General features: G+C 42.2%; 1 protein-coding gene across 4 annotated transcripts in view; it reads left to right on the top strand.

Annotated features, from left to right (window-relative positions):
- The first annotated feature begins 1,909 nt into the window (after positions 1–1,909).
- Positions 1,910–20,484, top strand: part of HAUS6 (HAUS augmin like complex subunit 6) — a 53,175-nt gene continuing 34,600 nt past the window's right edge. Inside the window, exons 1-8 of one of the 4 annotated variants that reach the window (XM_002707973.5) lie at positions 1,910–2,343; positions 5,309–5,404; positions 8,379–8,457; positions 10,521–10,653; positions 12,823–12,967; positions 16,249–16,314; positions 16,640–16,688; positions 19,643–19,813. In XM_002707973.5, coding sequence (XP_002708019.2) covers positions 2,216–2,343; positions 5,309–5,404; positions 8,379–8,457; positions 10,521–10,653; positions 12,823–12,967; positions 16,249–16,314; positions 16,640–16,688; positions 19,643–19,813 — 867 coding nt within the window. In that variant the 5' untranslated portion in view covers positions 1,910–2,215. The remainder of the gene's footprint in view (positions 2,344–5,308; positions 5,405–8,378; positions 8,458–10,520; positions 10,654–12,822; positions 12,968–16,248; positions 16,315–16,639; positions 16,689–19,642; positions 19,814–20,484) is intronic. The other 3 variants (XM_008254372.4, XM_070052752.1, XM_070052751.1) reach the window with 3 other exon arrangements.

The following is a 20,484-nucleotide window of genomic DNA, read 5'->3' as shown; positions in this document are numbered from 1 at the left end:
TTTCTCATCTTTAAAATGGGCACAGTACTAGGTTTGTTATGAAGATTAAGTAGTTATCATTTGTAAAGTACTTAGGGCAGAGCCTACCACAAAACAGCATAAATAAGTATTAGTTAAATGAACAAATTGTAGAAACAGTGGCTAACCCAATAGCTATGGGCACCCCCAGTGCTCAGGTTGTGGTCTCAAAATACCATTTCACACTAAAAGAAACCAGGGCTTCTTGGAAGAAAAGACTGATTCCAGATGTGAGAAAGATGTACAAAATAAGCCTTTTTTTAAAAATTTTTTTTATTTATTTTAAAGTCAGAGAGGAGAGGCAGAGAGAGAGAGAGAGAGAGAGAGAGGTCTTCCATCTGATGGTTCACTTCCCAGTTGGCTGCAATGGATGGGAGCTGCGCTGATCCGAAGGAGCCAGGAGCTTCCTCCAGGGGTGGGTGCAGGGGCCCAAGGAATTGGGCCATCTTCTACTGCCTTCCCAGGCCACAGCAGAGAGCTGGATTGAAGAGGAGCAGCCGGGACTAGAACCGGCGCCCATATAGGATGCCAGTGCTTCAGGCCAGGGCGTTAAACTGCTGAGCCACAGCGCTGGGCCCCCAAATAAGCCTTGAACTTCCTGCTATCCCAAATGGCAAGGAGGCCAATTTGAAGAAGCTCACATTGGCCAAAGATGGGACAATCTGTATCTCTATAGGGATGGTAAATACAATAGATCAACCCCCACAAAGAAGTTTAAATCCATGATTTTACAATGATGTATGTATCATTTTATATATATATATATATATATATATATATATATATATATAATTGCGCGGTCACTTCTTAGAAGATGATAGCGAACTAATTATCTTGTTATTTTATTTTATTTTTTTGACAGGCAGAGTTAGACAATGAGAGAGAGAGAGAGAGAGAAAGGTCTTCCTTCCGTTGGTTCACCCCCCAAATGGCCGCTATGGCCCGCGCTGCGCCGATCCAAAGCCAGGAGCCAGGTGCTACCTCCTGGTCTCCCATGGGGTGCAGGGCCCAAGGACTTGGGCCATCCTTCACTGCCTTCCCGGGCCACAGCAGAGAGCTGGCCTGGAAGAGGAGCAACCGGGATAGAATTCGGCGCCCCAACCAGGACTAGAACCCCGGGTGCCAGTGCTGCAGGCGAGGATGAGCCGTGGCACCGGCCTGAAATAGATCTTTTTTTTTTTTTTTTTTTTTTTTTTTTTTTAATTTTTTGACAGGCAGAGTGGACAGTGAGAGAGAGAGACAGAGAGAAAGGTCTTCCTTTTGCCGTTGGTTCACCCTCCAATGGCCGCCGCGGCCGGCGCGCTGCGGCCGGCACACCGCGCTGATCCGATGGCAGGAGCCAGGAGCCAGGTGCTTTTCCTGGTCTCCCATGGGGTGCAGGGCCCAAGCACCTGGGCCATCCTCCACTGCACTCCCTGGCCACAGCAGAGAGCTGTCCTGGAAGAGGGGCAACCGGGACAGAATCCGGCGCCCCAACCGGGACTAGAACCCGGTGTGCCAGCGCCGCTAGGCGGAGGATTAGCCTAGTGAGCCGCGGCACCGGCCCGAAATAGATCTTTTTAAAAATTTTACTTATTGGAAGATCTTTTTCTCTTGTTGCCTTTCAAATAAACAAAAGAGTAAAGCACTCAGAGGTTAGATGACTTGTTCAGGGTCATATAGCCAAGAACAGTTAAAAGTGGAATCCACTGCTTTTCCCACTGCCTTGAGCCACTTGACGCATGTAATCTAAGGAGCACACAGAAGCAAAAGGAACCACTCAACAATAGGGACCTGAAACCTCAAAAGGTCTCCTGCCGCGCAATGCACTGTGGTTCTTGTAGTCGCCCGCCTGGGCCTGACAGGAAGGGATGGCGAAAAGGGCGCATTGCATGGCGGTAGATGTAGTCCCCTGGGGAAAACCACCCTTCCCGGAAGCCAGGCGGCGCAGGCGCGCACTGCTCTTCCTCAAGCGCGGGAGTCTTGGTTTTGTGGTGGCTTCGCTTTGGCCTCTCTGCCGCCACAGCCGTTGGTGGCTTCATTTCCCGGAGACTTCTAGGCCATCTGAGGCGACATGGTTGCAGGCGACAAAGCAGCAGGCGGTGGCAATGCAGGAACTGCCGCGACCTCCGGCTGCCTGTAGGCAGCGACCCTTTGGGCCCTCAGTCGCTCGGGCCTGCGCTTTCTTCCTGTGAAGTCGCCGTGCCTTTCCGCGAGGATGAGCTCTGCCTGGGTAACTTCTTTCGAAAAGGAGCATCTCTGGATGTACCTGCAGGCGCTCGGCTTCGAGCCGGGCCCGGCTACCACTGCCTGTGGAAAGATCGTGTCGCACACGCACCTCGGAGTGTAAGGAGGCTGAGGCCGGCAGGGCGAGGGTGCCTGAGTCGGGGAGACAGCCGGTAGACCCGCCCTTGCGCGGACTGGGCGGGCGGACGAATCCGGAAAGGCCGAGCGACTGCTGTGTCCCAGGCGTGGCTCAAGGCTGCAAAGCCCTTGCCCCAGGTGCCAGCCTGGTGACAGAGCCGTAGAAATTGGGAAACTGCTGGCAGCGCGGTATGGGAGGGAGGGGCAGCTTAACCCTGCTTTTGGGGGAGGTGGGTGGGAACTATGGGCGCAGACGCCTTTTGGAATTGAAGGCTTCTTTGAAAACCGTTGTTTAACTTTAGTTTGTAATGTTTATGTTTAAAGATAGGAAACAAAGGCATGCCACATTTAGCAAAAACAAACAAACAAACAAACAAAAAAAACAACCAGAGAAGGATATTAAAGTAAAAAGTAGAACCCTCTTCCCTACTTTTACTATTTCTATTATGATCGTAATCTAAATATATTAATGTGCTTTGTCTACTCTAGACAGTATTATCTTCTCTGCTATAAGCCAAGAAGAATTTGGGAGCACATTGGTTCTCTTAGTCTCATCTATGTGATTTGTGTACATTTTATGATTTCAATTTTCCTAGTGGCTGTTGTACTATTTTGCTTAGATCTGTATTTCTTGATTCAGCAATCTCAAAAGTATCTCTGAATTCACTGCCATGTCATGTCACAGAGAAGTAGCTATTATTTATGATTAGCTCACCTACACTTCCCTTCTTTTCCGCGACATTTTCCGGTGTATTATAATTTACACTGTAATGTTTAGAGCTGCAATTAAGTTTTGTTTGGAAGTTACTACAGTTAACTTATGCAGGGTTTTTCCTACAAATCTGTTAAACACTGACCCCACTGGAATAGTATTTATCTGGTTAAGGTGATGTATTTATTAAAACTCCATTTATGCCACATGATTTAATGTCCCATAGCAGTCTCATTTTCTGTGTACTGGCAGAGAACCTGAAGCTTCTGGGCCCTGCTGAGAATGATTCTCAATACCATTCCATCCTTCTCTCCTGTGTTTTGGCCATCTTAGTTTTCTCTTCACTGGCTTATCTGTCAGTGTAACTGCAGTCTGTTCTCTGCCCTTGAAAAAATATTTTTTTTTTTTAAAGATCTATTTGAAAAGCAGAAGCAGAGAGAGAGAGGTCTTCCACCCGGTGGTTCACTCCCCAAATAGCTGCAGTGGTGGAGTTGGGCCGATCCAGAGCCTGGAGCTGCTTTGGGGACGCCCATGTGGGTGCTGCTTTCCCAGCCCATAGCAGAGAGCTAGATCGGAAGAAGAGCAGCTGGGGCACGAACTGAGAGAGGAGGAGAGAGAAGGAGAGAGAGAGATCTTCTATCTGCTGGTTCATGCCACAGATGGCTGCAGCGGCCTGGGCTGGACCTGGCCAAAGCCAGGAGCCTGGAATACCATTCTAGTCTCCCATGTGAGTGTAGGGGCTCTACATTTTGTTTGCTCATTTTATTAAATATGGCAAAATTCATTTTGGTTTCTAGTTCTATGGGTTTCTAGTTTCTGTATCCATGTAGTTGTGTAACCGCTTTTCTTATAAAAGTTAAATGTACACTTACTATAATGCAGTGATCCCATTCCAAGGTACAGATTGAGCATCCCTAATCCAAAAATCTGAAAGCAAAAAAAGTTTTTGAGCAGCTGATTTTTTGGATTAAGGGTGCTCAAGAAGTAAAGTGTATGCAGATATTCCAAAATCTGACACACTCTGGAATCTGAAACACCTCTGATCAGAAATATTTTGGATAAAGGATATTCAACCTGTGTTTAGGTAAAAGGTTTGCACTTGAGGAAAAATTATGAATTGCATAGCAGACATTGTATTAGAAGGGAAGCAAGGCTTCATAGTTATCTAGGCCTGAATTATGGTAGTAGTTGGTCTGGAAGGAAGAGACCCTTCATTTATTCATTCAGCAACTAGTTATTAGGATAGTTCTAGGAATAAAATTTGTGGTAAAGACCCTGAATTCTGGTCAAGTGACATATTTCAAATCCATGCTTTTCCTCTTCCTGATAATGTATTTTTGGGCAAATTCAGTAAGTCTGTAAATCTAACTTCTCTCATCTGTATAATGAAAATGCTGTAGTTACTATCTAGTGTTATAAGATGAAATGAAACGATGCAGGTCAAGCAGATAGCACAGTACTTAACCTCATATGATGACAGAAAAGATTAGGTAAGAGTTACTGTCTATATATAAAGTCTTTTTTTTTTTTTTTTTTTAAGATTTATTTATTTATTTGAAAGGCAGACTTACAGAGAGGTAGAGGGAGAGAGAGGGAGGTACTCCATCTGCTGGTTCACTCCCCAAGCGGCCACAACGGCAGGACTGTGCTGATCCAAAGCCAGGAGCCAAGAGCTTCCTTCAGGTCTCCCACAAGGGTACAGGGGCCCAAGGACTTGGGCCATCCTCCACTGCCTTCCCAGGCCACAGCAGAGAGCTGGATTGGAAGTGGAAGCCGGGACCTTAACTTGTGTCCATATGGGATGCTGGCACTGCAGGCTTTACCCACTACGTCACAGCGCCGGCCCCTACGTGTAAAGTCTTAAAATAACGCCTGTCAAGTAGGAAACTTTGAGAAAATGTTAGCTATTTTTGCTTTTATGTTTTATATCATCATCATATCATAAGGCATGGTTCTCTGTTTACCTAATTTATTAGGCCCTTTCTGTAGAATTTTTTCTTTGCAGTGAATCAAGTCCTGCCAGTTTTCTTCTGTTGGATTTATGTTTCTAGAAGCAGAAAATAGAAACTTGTTATATTTTTTAAATTGGTTAAAAATGTATGTGAATGAGAAAAATTAATTTGCCTTGACCTCTTGAATTGAATGAAAAGTATTAATTTGTATCAGGCTTATTTAACTTTTGATTATTTTTAGTTTTATTAATCTTTTTTCCCCTCTGTTTCATTAAACCACCAGGAACATGTTTGATAAACTGAACCGTGATGCCTTTCAGATCGTTTCTTATTTTTTGTTTCAAACACTGGACCAGTCTCTCACCAAAGAAGTTTTCAAGTAAGGAAAAAATTGTCTCATTTTCTTAAGTAGTCATTCTAATATTTGAAAATGGACTATTCCTTGTTATAAGCCAGCATTTTAACTTTGGCCTTTGAGTGGATGTCAAAAGATTCATGATTGAGTCTTAGAAATTTAGTGTTTAACTTTCGTAGATATGAAGATATGAGTGGTTTTTTCTTTGCCTTTTTTTTTTGAAAGATTTATCTGTTTGAAAGGCAGAGTGACAGAGAGGGAGAGAGAGAGAGATCTTCCATCTGCTGCTTTACTTCCCAAGTGGCCACAACAGCCAGGTCTGGACCAGGCTGAAGCTAGGAACCAGGAACTCCATCCTTGTCTTCCAAGAGGATGGCAGGGGCTCAAGCACTTAGGCCATCTTTTGCCGTCTCCTCAGGCACATTAGCAGGAAACTGGACTGAGAACAAAACAGTCAGGATTGTCTAATTTTACTTCCTATTTCTCTGTAAACCTTTTATTTTTTCAGAGAGATATATATATGATACATGTAAAAGCATCAATTACTATAGGCAAAAATACTTTCAATTAAATATAGTCTATTTTTATATGCTGTTAAATATTAAATGTTTTAAGAAGGAGATAGCTAGGCCTGGTTCTGAGTTACTTTGCATGTAATTTGGGTTTGTTCTGTTTGGAAAAACTGTTTAAATTTGTTTTGATGTTTATATTGTACCATCACTGCTTATAATAGAAGAGTAACAAGTAAATCCTTTGTTGAGGGCATTATTTTTATTTTTGGTAATGTATTCTTTTTTTTTTTTTTTTTTTTAAGATGTATTTATTTTACTTGAAGAGTTACACAGAGAGAGGAGAGGCAGAGAGAGAGAGAGAGAAAGAGCGAGCAAGGCCTTTCATCTACTGGTTCACTCCTCAGATAGTGGCAACAGTCAGAGTTGAGCCGATCTGAAGCCAGGAGCTTCTTCCAGGTCTCCCACATGGGTGCAGGGGCCCAAGGACTTGGACCATCTTCTACTGCTTTTCCAGGCCATAGCAGAGTGCTGGATTGGAAATGGAGCAGCTAGGTCTTGAACTGGCGCCCATATGGAATGCCAGCACTGCAGGCGGTGGCTTTACCTGTTACGCCACAGTGCCGGCCCCCAGTAATCTATTCTTATATTTTGACTTAAATTAAACTTGTGAGTGCCCAATAGAACAAGCATTTTTAGAAACTTTTCTTGGAAATTCCTATCATTATGACATAGGGCTTCTTCTTTCTGAATAAAAATAGAGCTCTTTTTTTTTTTCTTTTTTCTTTCTTTTTTATTTTTGACAGGCAGAGTGGACAGTGAGAGAGAGAGACAGAGAAAGGTCTTCCTTTACCATTGGTTCACCCTCCAATGGCTGCTGCGGCTGGCGCGCTGCGGCCGGCGCATCACGCTGATCCGAAGTGGGGAGCCAGGTGCTTCTGGTCTCCCATGCGGGTGCAGGACTCAAGGACTTGGGCCATCCTCCACTGCCCTCCCAAGCCATAGCAGAGAGCTGGCCTGGAAGAGGGGCAACCGGGACAGCATCCGGCGCCCCGACCAGGACTAGAACCCGGAGTGCCGGCGCCGCAAGGCGGAGGATTAGCCTATTGAGCCGTGGCGCCGGCCAAAATAGAGATCTTGATTTTTCCTGACTGAATGTTATGACTTAAGCAATTCAGGAAAATATAAACAGGGAAGTAGAAATCACTCCTAAACCCATCAACCAGAAACTCACTGTTATTCTAGTCTTTCAGTCTTTTTTTTTCTATGTATATTAAAATATTTTGTTATAGAAATTAAAAAAATGAGGTCTTAAAAAAATAATTATGCCTCAGAGTAAAAATTTGGGCGAAACTAATTGTGGGAAAACAATATGTAAATTTTAAATTCTGGTATTTTTGACCAAAAAACTAAAACAAAACTTTTCATATTGTATCTTCCTTAGCTACAAAAACAGTAGCATTGCTGGACTAAGATATGGGTTATCTCTGGGATTCATATTCTGTTTTGGCCACTCTTCTCTGCTTATGTGTATCCATTTATGTTTCTCTCATGCAAGTTTTTTTTTTCTTTGAAAAATTTGTTGATTTATTTGAAAGTCAGAGTCACAGAGAGAGAGGGAAAAGCTCGATCATTTGTCCACTGGTTCATTCCTCTGATGGCTACAATGGCCAGGGCGGGGCCAGGCTGAAGCCAGGAGCCAGGACTTTCATCCAGGTCTCCCACATAGGTGCAGGGGTCCAAACACTTGTACAATCTGCTGCTTTTCCCAGGCCATTAGCAGGGAGCTGGATGAGAAGTGGTGCAACCGGGACTTGAATAGGTGCCCATATGGGATGCTAGCATCGCAGGAGCAGCAGCTTTACCCATTATGCAATGCTGGCCCCCTCATGCAAGATTTTTAAAGATTTATTTATTTGTTTAAAAGGCAGAATTACAGAGAGGAGAGAGATCTTCCATCTGCTGGTTCACTTTCCAAATAGCTGCAACAGCTGGTTTAGGCCAGGTGGAAGCCAGGAGCCAGGAACTCTATCCAGATCTCCCACATATGTGGCAAGGTTCAAGTACTTTGACTGTCTTTTGCTGCTTTGCCAGGTGCGTTAGCAGGGATCTGGATCAGAAGTGGAGCAGCCGGAATTCTGACTGTCACACTTTGCCACAATGCTGGCTCCTCATGTAAAAAAATTTTTTTAGGTCCAATATACTAGTTTATACCATTAATCCAATGGGTCATTGAGTATTGTTCTTGTCAGCTGATTTTCTGAAATTTTAATAACTGCTCATTCCTTCATTAAATATGTCCTAAATTGAACTGAACTGTATAGATAATTATAAGGCAAATGACTGTTTCTCACAAGTCGGTATCTTTAGCTGAAAATCTAGGAATGCCAGCTTTATTTAGCCTTATGTTTCCAGTAGGAAATAAGTTTGATTTTAATAAAAAATGTATTGCACTTGTTGATAATTCTAATGTTTTTATTTTTGTTAAGATTTTGCTGGCCTCCATTTGACCAAAAAAGTGAAACTGAATTCCGGAAACATTGCTATGAATGGTTAAAAAAGATTTCTGTAAGTATTCTTTTTTTGAAAGATGCAAACTTTAGAATGTTACAAACTAACATTAATTTTTTAGAGGTACAGTCTCTTTTTAGAAATTTTAACGTATTTATGTGAGAGAGACAGACAAGACAGGTAGAGAGAATGATCCTGTTCTCTGATTACTCCTCAAATGCTTGCAGTGCCAGTGTGCTGAAGCCAGGTGGCAGAAACCTAATTACTTGAGCCATGACCATTGCCTCTGTAGGAAGCTGGAGTCAGGAGCTGAATCTGGGATTCATATTTAGGCAGTCTGGTATTGAATGCAGACTTCTTAACTGGCATTTCAACTTCCAGGCCAAATGCCTGCCTCATAAAGGATGCATTGTTTTTACTTTATGCTAGGGGTGCTCATTTGGCACAGCATTAATATAGCACTTGGGATGCCTGAATCCCACATCAGAATGCCTGGGTTTGCATCCTGCCTCTGCTCCTGATTCCAGCTTCTGACTAATGTATACCCTGGGAGGCAACAGATGATGACTGAAGTAGTTGGGTCCCTGCCCATCCCATGTGGAAGACCTGGATTGAGTTCTGAACTCATGGCTTCAGCCTGCCCTGGGCCCATACATTGGGGAGCACTTGGGGAGTGACCCAGTGGATGAGACGTAGGATCTCTCTTAATCTGTTTGTATTTCTCTGCCTTTCAAATAAAATGCAAATAAGAAAAAATTTTAAAAAAGGCTAAAAATAGCTGATGTAAGTTAAAAAGGAATTACTAAGGAAATCTTAGAATAATATTGTTTGATTTTTGGTTGAGATTCTTTGTATTTTTCAGATACCAACTTTGCTGGCTAGGTTTACTAGAAATAGACTTCAGAGTTCATGGGAGTAAATATCACAGTTTTAATTAATTTATTTTAAAGATTAATTAATTTATTTGGAAGGTAGAGAGACAGCGAAATATTTCATCTTCTGGTTTACTCTCCAGTGACCACAAGAGCCAGGTCTGGCCCAGGCTGAAGGCTGGTCTTCAAATGGGTGGCAGGGGCCCAACTACTTGGGCTGTCTTCTGCTTTCCTAGGCTGATTAGCAGAAAGCTGAATTGGAAGTGGCACTTTGATATGGGATGCTGCCTTGCAAGTAGTGGCTTAACCTGTTGGGCCATGATGTTGGCCCTCAGAGTTTTTAAAGAAAAGTTTTGATCACAGATTATTATGGCTGTTTTCTCCAATGGTGTCAATTGCGGCATTATTATTATAATTTTTTGTGAACAATCCATTGAGTTTAGAAAAACCAAAAAATTCAACTTGTGGTTACAGTAGAATAAACTTTGTCAAGTTTTTTATGCTTTTAAAATTGTATAATGATACTAAGGTGTGGGCTGAGGCTGGTGATGTTCCAAGACCTCACTGTGGAAATTGGATATGTCCGAGCCACTGTTCTATGAGGTGGGGTGCTGATGGCTGAGACGCCACCCTACAGTGCTCAAGGACATACTCAGCTTCTGCTAAAAGACTGCCATGCCCTTTTAAAAAGCATATAAGGCTGGCGCTGCGGCTCACTAGGCTAATCCTCTGCTTGTGGCACTGGCACACCGGGTTCTAGTCCCGGTCGGGGCACTGGATTCTGTCCCGGTTGCCCCTCTTCCAGGCCAGCTCTCTGCTGTGGCCCGGGAGTGCAGTGGAGGATGGCTCCTGACTTCGGATCAGTGCGGTGCGCCGGCTGCGGGTAAAGCTGGCATTCCATGTAGGTGCTGGTTTCAGTCCCGGCTGCTCCACTTCTGATCCAGCTCCCTGCAAATGTGCCTAGGAAAGCAGCTAAGGATGGCCCGAGTGCTTGGGCCCTTACACCCATGTGGGAGACCTGGAGGAAGCTCCAGGCCCCTGGCCAGGCACAGCCATGGCCTTGTGGTCACTTGAGAAGTGAACCAGCGGATGGAGGTGCTCTCTCTGTCTCTCCATCTCCCTCTCTCTGTAACTCTACCTTTCAAATAAATAAATACATTTTTTAAAAAGAAAAATGAACATTGTGATGTAAATATGAACTATGAGTATTGTTGGTAACATTTTCGAATCCTCTTATTTTTTCCATAGGCTGAGTGTGGAAGTAGCTTTCCTCAAGTTGTTGGCTCCTTGTTTCTTTCTCCTGGTGGTCCTAAGTTTATTCATTTGATGTATCATTTTGCAAGATTTGTTGCAGTAAGATATATTAAAAATAATTCAAAAAGTAAGTTAAACTTATAATAGGAATTTTGTTTGGATTGCTAAATTGTTATTGTTCTTCACAATATTTAAATCCTTAGGAGATTTTAATAAAGCCAGGTAGAATTAAAATACTGATTTACCTCTAAAAGCAAATTATTAATACTATTTTGGAATTGTAGTTTGAAATCTTATATTAAAATAGGTTTCTATTCATGTATATATTTTTTAAAAAGACTTATTTATTTATTTGAAAGTCAGAGTTACACAGAGAGAGAAAGAGAAGCAGAAAGAGAGAGAGAGGTCTTCCATCCGCTGGTTCACTCCCCAATTGGCCGTAACGGCTGGAGCTGTGCTGATCTGAAGCCAGGAGCCAGGAGCTTCCCTCATGTCTCCCACGTGGGTGCAGGGGCCCAAGGATTTGGGCCATCTTTCACTGCTTTCCCAGACCATAGAAGGGAGCTGGATGAGAAGTGGAGCAGCTGGGACTCGAACCGGTGCAGGGGCCCATAAGGGATGCTGGCACTGGAGGTGGCGGCTTTACCCGCTACACCATGGTGCTGGCCCCTGTATGTTTTTATTTTTTTTATTTTATTTTTTTGACAGGCAGAGTGGACAGTGAGAGAGAGAGACAGAGAGAAAGGTCTTCCTTTTGCTGTTGGTTCACCCTCCAATGGCCGGCGCACCGCGCTGATTTGATGGCAGGAGCCAGGTACTTATCCTGGTCTCCCATGCGGTGCAGGGCTCAAGGACTTGGGCCATCCTCCACTGCACTCCTGGGCCACAGCAGAGAGCTGGCCTGGAAGAGGGGCAACCGGGACAGAATCCGGCACCCCAGCCGGGACTAGAACCCAGAGTGCCGGCGCCGCAAGGCGGAGGATTAGCCTAGTGAGCCGCCCTGTATATGTTTTAATATAAATGGAGAAACACTTTTTATATAAGGCAAAATAGTAAATATGTTAGCCTTGTGGACAACATAGGAGGGTCTATGTTGCATATTCCCTTTTTGTTTGTTTGTTTTTACAGTCTTTAAAATGTAAAAATCATACCACTTTGTTGGACTCACAAAACAACTAGTTCTTTCTTAAATGCTTTTTCCATTTTTAATTTAGAAATATATTTTTAAGATGTAATTGTACTGCTCATTCTATTTTATATTTTAGATCTAGTGATTATGGCTGGCCTCTAATACATTATTTTAAATGTTGTGTTGAATATTTTCTCAATTTTTTGTTTGTTAATGGCAATGTGTTAGAAATTTCTGTTTTAGAGAAAGTGGATTTATTTACTAGTTCATACAAAACCACAAATTTGATTTTACAAGTCAAGACTTAAAATAATGCTATTTGTAGCATATTTCCTTCTACCAAGCAAATCATTTATATAAATGCATTTTATAGAAGATCATCTTTTTTAAAAATATATATTTATTTATTTATTTGAAAGGCAGTTATGGAAAGAAAGAGAGAAGAGATCTTCTACCTACTGGTTGACTCCTTAAATGGTTACATTGGCAGGGGTTGTGACAAGCCAAAGCCAGGAACCATCTATCCAGGTCTTACATGTGGGTGGCGGGGGTCCATGCTCTGCTGGCTTCTCTGGCACAGTAGTGGAGTGCTGGATATGGGATATTGACATCACAGGCAGTACCTTAATCTGCTGTGCCACAAAGCAGGCTTAAAAGGTCATCCTTTATTCACATCAGTTATATCTTTTTATGTATGTAGTATATCTAGCTTTTAAGGAGTTCTTTTTTTTAAAAATTTCTTTAAAAGATTTTATTTATTTATTTGAGAGGTAGAGTTACAGACAGTGAGAGGAAGAGACAGAGAGACAGGTCTTCATTCTGTTGGTTCACTCCTCAAATGGCTGCAACAGATGGAGCTGTGCTGATGCGAAGCCAGGAGCCAGGTGCTTCTTCCTGGTTTCCGTGTGGGTGCAGGGACCCAAGCACTTGGGCCATCTTCTGTTGCTTTCCCAGGCCATAGCAGGGAGCTGGATTGGGAGAGGAGCAAACAGGACTAGAACCAGCGCCCATATGGGATGCTGGTGCTGCAGGTGGAGGATAAACCTAGTGCACCACAGTGCTGGCCCCAAGGAGTTCTTAATTATATGATGTTAATTAAAATTCAACATTTTGTTATGTTTAACCTTTTAAATTTGCCTTCTAAGATCTTATTTGTCTTCCATTTAGATTCATCGTATTTTGTACAGACATTTAACCTAAAGCCTCAAGATTTGCACAAATGCATTGCCAGATGCCATGTAGCACGTAACAGATTTTTACAAATTTTGCAAAGAGAAGATTTTGTTACTCAAAAATATCAGGAAAATGCACAGTAAGTGATACTTCAATAGTTAGAAAATATTTCTTTTTAATCACATGCTAGCCATATAACTTCAGAAGAAATTATACCTACTTCAAAACACTGCCTATTGTCTTTCGATTTTAAAGCCAGGTAACTTCTGAAACTTTTTTTTGTTAAGATTGATTTATTTATTTTTAAAAGATTTATTTATTTATTAGAAAGGCAGAGTTACAGAGAGGCAGAAGCAAGGAAAGAGAGAGAGAGAGAGGTCTTCCATCTGCTGGTTCATTCCCTAGATGGCCTCAATGGCTGGAGCTGTGCTGATCCAAAGCCAGGGGCCAAGAGCCTCCTCTAGGTCTCCCATGTGGGTGCAGGGCCCCAAGGACTTAGGCCATCTTCCACTGCTTTCCTAGGACATAGCAGAGAACTGGCTTGGAAGTGGAGTAGCCAGGACTTGAACCAGTGTCCATATGGATGCTTGTGTTGTACGTGGCAGCTTTACCTACTACTCTGTAGCACCGGCCACTATTTATTTATTTGAAAGGCAGAGTTACAGAGAGGCAGAAGCAGGGAGAAAGAGGTCTTCCATCCCTTGGTTTACTCCCCAAATGGCCTCAACGGCCACAGCTGGGCCTATCTGAAGCCAGGAGTCTGGAGCTTCCTCCGGGTCTCCCACGTGGGTGCAAGAGCCCAAGGACTTGGGCCATCCTCTACTGCTTTCCCAAGCCATTGCAGAAAGCTGGGTTGGAAGTGGAACAGCCGGGCTTGAAATGGCGCCCATTTGAGATGCTGGCACTGCAGGCGATGGCTTTACTTGCTACACTCCAGTGCCGGCCTCATTTCTGAAACCAAATGTATTGTAAAGGGGACATTGAGAATAAGAAAAGATCATTTTAGTACAAAAAAATTCAGTTTTCAGGGAGAATTTTGTGGTGTAGCAGATTGAATTGTCACTTGGGATGCCTGCATCCCATATGAATCCTTCCTCTGTTTCTTATCCTGCCTTCTCCTAATGATCCATGGGAGGAAATAGGTGATGGGGCAAGTGCTAAATTCCTTGTGGAAGGCTGGTTTAGGTTTCCTAGTTCCTGGCTTTGGGCTGGCCCAACGTTAGCTGTTTGGGGCATTTGGGGAGTGATCTAGTAGATGGAAGATTCTCTCTCTCTCTCCCTCTTTCCCTCGCTCCCTTGCTCCCTCGCTCCCTCTCTCTCTCTCTCTTTCTCTCTCTCTCCCTGTCTTTGTCTCTCCCTATCTCTCTGTCACTCTGCATTTCAAATAAATAAATCTTAAGTTTTCTAATGTTTTATTTCTTTACATGGAAATAAAGAATTAAGTTAGAATTGCTGTGTTCTTTATGTCTTGCGTCTTTTCTTTATTACATCCTTTTTTGTCCTGATATTTCATTCTGTAAATTTTCTGTCTTAGCATAGTACATTACTTAAAAGTCTGTTTAATATTTTGTTGAGTAGATATTTCATTAATTATGTAATTCTTTAAGTAGTCTATAATATTTTTAACCATTTCATTACTAATTTGTATTTATTTTTAGATTTTTAAATTTATTTTTATTATTTGAAAGGCAGAAAAAGAGATAGAGAGGTGTCTTCCATCTGCCAGCTTGCTTCCTAGATGTCTGCAATAGCCAGAGTTGGGCCAGGCTGAAGCCAGGAGGCCAGAACTCGATCCAGGTTCCACGTGACAGGGACCTTAGTATTCAGGCCATCTTCTGATGCCTCCCAGGATGTGCCTCAGCAGGAAGGTAGACTGGAAGCAGAGGAGCTGAGACTCAAACAAAGGATACAGATGTCTAAAGCAGTATCTTAACTGCTGTGCCAATTGCCAGTTGCCTGCTCCTATTTGATTTAGATTCACCTATTCAAGAAACTTTCTTTTGAACTGTATGGGGGCAGATATTGTTTAGGCATGGGTACAATGGTATTAAGACAGACAAGGCCCTTATTCTCAAAGAATAGGTTGGGTCTTTATTTTTTTGCAGTTAGAAACAACTGCAGTAAGGTAACTTTTTGAAGATTTATTTATTCATTTATTTGAAAGGCAGAGTTACAGAGAGGCAGAGGCAGAGAGAGGTCTTCCATCTTCTAGTTCACTCCCCAAATTGCTGTAATGGCCGGGAGCTAGGCTGATCTGAAGCCAGTAGCCAGGAGCTTCTTCCAGGTCTCACTGGGTGCAGGAACCTAAGCACTTGGGCCGTCTTCAGTTGCTTTCCCAGGCCATAGCAGAGAGCTGGATTGGAAGTGGAACAGCTGGGTCTTGAACTGGCGCCCATACTGGATGCTGGTACTGCAGGCAGCAGCTTTACCTGCTACACCACAGCACCGGCCCCAGTAAGATAACTTTAAAATACTTTGTTATCTATTACAAAAGCTAGGGAATCCTTCGAAACTATCTCAGAACTGAAATGTCTGATCGATTGCATTAGATAGCATTTATTTTTAAAGATGTTTATTTATTTTGAAAGAGTTACTTTGGAGGGAAAGAGAGAGAGAGAGAATGCGAGAGAGATTTTCCATCTCTGGTTTACTCCCCAGTGCTGGGGAGGCCAATGCCAGGAGCCAGGAGCTGCTTCTTGGTCTCCCAGGTAGGTGTTGCGTGCCCAAGCACTTGGGTCATCCCAAGCATCCAGGCCATCAGCAGGGCGCTGGATTAGAAGTGTAGCAGATAGGACATGAACTGGCATCTATGGGATGCTGGCATCACAGGTGGTGGGTTTACCTGTTATGTCATGGTGCCGACCCCTAGATAACATTTGTTTTTTTAAAGATTTTTTTTTTTTTTTAATTTATTTGAGAGGTAGAGTTACAGATAGAGAGAGGTAGAGACAGAAAAGTCTTCCTTCCGTTGGTTCATTCCCCAAATGGCTGCAACGGAGCCAGGAGCTTCTTCCGGGTCTCCCATGTGGGTGCAGGGCCCAAGGACTTGGGACATCCTCTACTGCTTTCCCAGGCCATAGCAGAGAGCTGGATTGGAAGAGGAGCAGCCAGGACTAGAACCGGTGCCCATATGAACCAGCTCCCCTAGATAACATTTAAATTTACCTCATAGGTAGGTGAGACAAGGATAAGGGAGCAGAGTAGTCTCATTGACCTTCTCCATTCTTCTCAAGGTCAGACAGTGTACTATGCTAGAAATTCTCATCCATCTCAATAGCAGTCTGTGTGTTATGTGAATGTTAAAAGCGAGTCCACAGTCCTTTAGCTGGCTGTCAGTGTCTCCAAAGGGGAAATGAAAAGGGGAAATATCTAGTTAATTGTAAAGAAATTAAAGTTGTCATTTTGTATGTTTTCTTGCAGATTAGCAGTTAAGCAAGTTCGAAATTTGAGATCAGAATGTATAGAACTACAAAATCAAATAAAAAGGTATGTGATTTAGAGCTGAAAGTTGTTCTGGATGATAGTTTACCTTTTGCATTTTATAGGTGAGGAAATGAGAGTTCTAGAAACAATTTAAAATAATATGTTAATAACTGGATGATGATAGAACTAGAACATATTTCTGGACTCTGTCCAGTTCTTCATCTAATAAAGTGTTTATTATTGCTTTATTATTGCTTTTAGCATGAATTATTTTTGGTTTTAATTGGAATAGTTGTTAGTAAGTGGACTTGTAGACCAGTTAGCTCTTTGGATGTTAAATTACCCTGTGATTTTCTTATCACTAATTAGCTCAATTAATTTTTACTAGCATGGAACCCTATGATGACCAAAGTAATATAGAAGAGAAAATTCAAAAGGTGAGGCAACATTTGAAGGGACAAATTTATTCTTTCTTATTTTTATGATGTATAGTGTTTGACATATCAGTTGTACTCTTTTTTTTTAAAGATTTATTTATTTGAAAGGCAGAATTGTAGAGAGGCAGAGGAAGAAATAGAGAGAGAGGGAGGTCTTTCATCCTCTGGTTCATTCCCTAAATAGCCACAACGGGCAGAGCTGCACCCATCCAAAGCCAGAAGCCAAAATTTTCTTCTGGGTTTCCCACGCGAGTTTAGGTGCCCAAGGACTTGGAAGGGAGCTGGATGGGAATGGAGCAACTGGGACTCAAATAAGCGCCCATGTGGATGCTGGCACTACAGGCGGCAGCTTCACCCATTACTCCACAACGCCAGCCCCCAGTTACACTCTTAAGTTCTCCTTTTGCAGCACTGTTTTTACCAGTGAGATATATAAAACTATCAGAGTGCTTTTTTTTTTAGTTTATTCTAATTAAAAAAAAATTTTTTTGACAGGCAGAGTTAGACAGTGAGAGAGAAAGACAGAGATAGGTCTTCTTTCCGTTGGTTCACCCCCTAAATGGTCGCTATGGCTGGTGCGCTGTGCCGATCTGAAGCCAGGAGCCAGGTGCTTCTCCTGGTCTCCCATGCAGGTGCAGGGCCCAAGGACTTGGGCCATCCTCCACTGCACTCCTGGGCCACAGCAGAGAGCTAGACTGGAAGAGGAGCAAGCTGGACAGAACCCGGCGCCCCAACCGGGACTAGAACCGGGAGTGCCGGTGCTGCAGGTGGAGGATTAGCCTAGTGAGCTGCGGTACCGACCTCAAGGGTTCTTTTATATGCTGGAATATAATAGAAAAAATTAGCTTGTAATTTGTAAGTTTAAATATTTACAAAAGCAATTTTAAGTATGATTTAAAATTTCAGTATGATTTAAAATCCTCCATCCATCAAAAAAAGCCCTTGATTGTAACTTAATCAGTGTCCCCCCTTCTAAAATTTACTTATTTATTTGAAAGGCAGAGTTAGAGAGAGAGAGGGAGAGACAGGGAGAGAGAGATCTTCTGTCCCCCAGTTCACTTCCCAAATGGCCACAATGGTGCTGTGTCACACTGAAACCAGGAGCCAGAATCTTCATCTGGGACACCTGTGTTGGTGGCAGGGGCCCAAGGACTTGGGCCATTTTCTGCTGCTTGCTCTAGGCTGTGAGCCAGGAGCTAGCTGCATTGGAAGTGGAGCAGCCGGGACATAAATTGGCTCCTATATGGCATGCCAGCCTTGCAGGTGGCTCTTTATCCGCTACAACACAAATTTTTTAATTTTTTCTCTATTTTCAATTTTTAATTGACAAATAATTGTGTATAATACGTTTATGGGGTACACAGTGTGGTGCTTTGATCCATCCATGCATGCAATTATAGAAGATTTAGATCAAGCTAATTCCATCACCTCACCAATTTACCACTTTTTTTGTGGTAAGAATACTAAAAATATTTTAGTAATTTTAAAATATATAATTCATTATTATTAACTGTGGTCACCATTAGTGTAATTGATTATTAAAATTCATTCCACTCATCTAGTTGAAACTTTATACCCTTTGATCAACATCATTTTATGAAAATTCTTTTTTTTTAAAAAAAGTATTTACTGGGACTGGCATTGTGCCTTGGGTAAAGCCACTGCCAGCAGTGCCGGCATCTTATATGGATGCTGGTTCATGTCTTGTCTGTTCCCCTTCTAATTCAGCTCCTGCTAATGGCCTGGGAAAAGCAGTGGAAGATGGCCCAAGTGTCTGAGGCCCTGCTACCCACATGGGAGACTTGGAAGAACTTCCTGACTCTTGCCTTCAGCCTGGCCAGCCCTGGCTGTTGTGGCCATTTGAGGAGTGAACCAGGGAAGCAGGGAATGGAAGCTCTTTCTCTCTTTGTCTCTCCTTCTCCCACTGTAATTCTGAGTTTCAAATAAATAAATCTTAAAAAAAAAATAAAATTATTGCCCAGAGAGAAGATTTCTCTGTCTTTCCCTCGCTATAACTCTGCCTTTCAAAAAAAAAATTTTTTTTTTAAATATATGCCATGTGTGTCACATGTAAGTAGACTGTGAATGACTGTCGATGTGTAGTTTTTTACTTCTGGAAAAAATTTTAAATTTCTCCCTAAACTCAATTAAATTGATAGCTTTTCAGAATATAGAAAGTGCTAATGGTATCGTGATATTCTACATGATTTCTTAGAAAATCCTAGTGAGCTAGATTGTCTTGGGAAATTCTTTCATGTCCTGTTGAAATTAATATCAGTGCTTTTAAACAATTAAAATATATGTATTATTAGTAATTGTCTTAGGAATACTTTGTTACTAGGAGTGAGCAAATAGCTTTTTTAAAAAGGTTGGTTGATTGATTTGAAAGGCAGAGTTACAGAGAGGCAGAGGTAGAAAGAGACAGAGATCTTCCATCTATGGTTCACTCCCAATTGGCTGCAATGGCTGGAGCTGTGCTGATCCATATGGGATGCCAGAGCTCCAGGCCAGGGCTTCAACCTGTTGCGCCACAGCACCAGCCCCTACATGTGTACTTTCTAAAATGAAAACATGGAGGCCAGTGCTGTGGTGTAGTGGGTAAAGCTACCACCAGTAGTGCCAGCATCCTATATGGGTGCTGGATCAAGTCCCAGCTGCTCCACTTCCGATCCAGCTCTCTGCTATGCCCTGGGAAAGCAGTAAAGGATGGCCCAAGTCCTTGGGCCCCTGCACCCCTGTGGGAGACCCAGAAGAAGCTCCTGGCTCCTGGCTTCATATTGGTGCAGCTCCGGCCATTGTGGCCAATTGGGGAGTAAACCAGCAGATGGAAGACCTCTCTCTCTTTCTCTGCCTCTCCTCTCTCTCTGCAACACTGACATTCAAGTAAATAAATTTAAAAAAATACACATGCAGGGTTATATATGAACTAATTTTATTTGTGTTTGTATTCAAAGGTTAGGTCTTTGTGGGCCTCAGTGAATGAAACACTCGTGTGTTTGGAAAAAGAGAGAGAAATTGTTAGTTCAGTCCTTGGTCTTGTTAACCAATATGCTTTAGATGGAACTGATGTTGTTATTAACATTCCAACACTCTTACTCGACAATATTGAGAAACAAATGTGTCAGGTAAGCATTTAATATTAAGGAGGCTTTTGAGAAAACTTCCTTCATGTAATTTATTTATATATTGTTTTCCTTGCAATGTTTTTCTGCTGTTTCTAGAACTTGTTTTTGTTAATCTGTGTGGTAAAGCTTCATAAAGATGGATACTGCCAAAGGTGTATATGTATACTTACGTCTGTCAGCTTTTATTGTTTATACTTTGTAGAGTGCTATTATCATATAGTGGAATGGATATGAGATTACTTAATAGGAAGATATACTGTACAATTTCTTTGTAAATTCTCAGAGAACAATGGTCTCCTGATTGTTTGCTGTCCTTTTTAATAGTCCCTGTCTTCTGGTTTTCTTCACCTTGATGCTGCTAAGCATTTCTTTTAAAATCTTTTCTTCCTTTAGCATTATAACTTCAGTGTCTTTGCTTTCCTGTGGTTTTTCAGACTTCTGTTCTCAATTTTTTTTCCATCTGGTTCCTTTTTCTCTCTAACCTTTAAAGGAAAGTGTTCTCCTTGGTTTCTTAATGCCTTCTTTTTTGTCTGCTTATTATGAATTAATCTATATTTTCTTACCAATTCCACAGCTTTAAAAGCCTCCTATTACCAAATTGGTAATATGTCACCAAATAGGTATTTCCTGTCTATGCACTTTGAGACTTCATATAATTATTTCTACTTGAT

The sequence above is a fragment of the Oryctolagus cuniculus genome, chromosome 1, assembly GCF_964237555.1.
Source record: "Oryctolagus cuniculus chromosome 1, mOryCun1.1, whole genome shotgun sequence".
In the NCBI taxonomy this organism is placed as follows: Eukaryota; Metazoa; Chordata; class Mammalia; order Lagomorpha; family Leporidae; genus Oryctolagus; species Oryctolagus cuniculus.
This window is presented reverse-complemented; position numbering and strand designations above follow the sequence as displayed.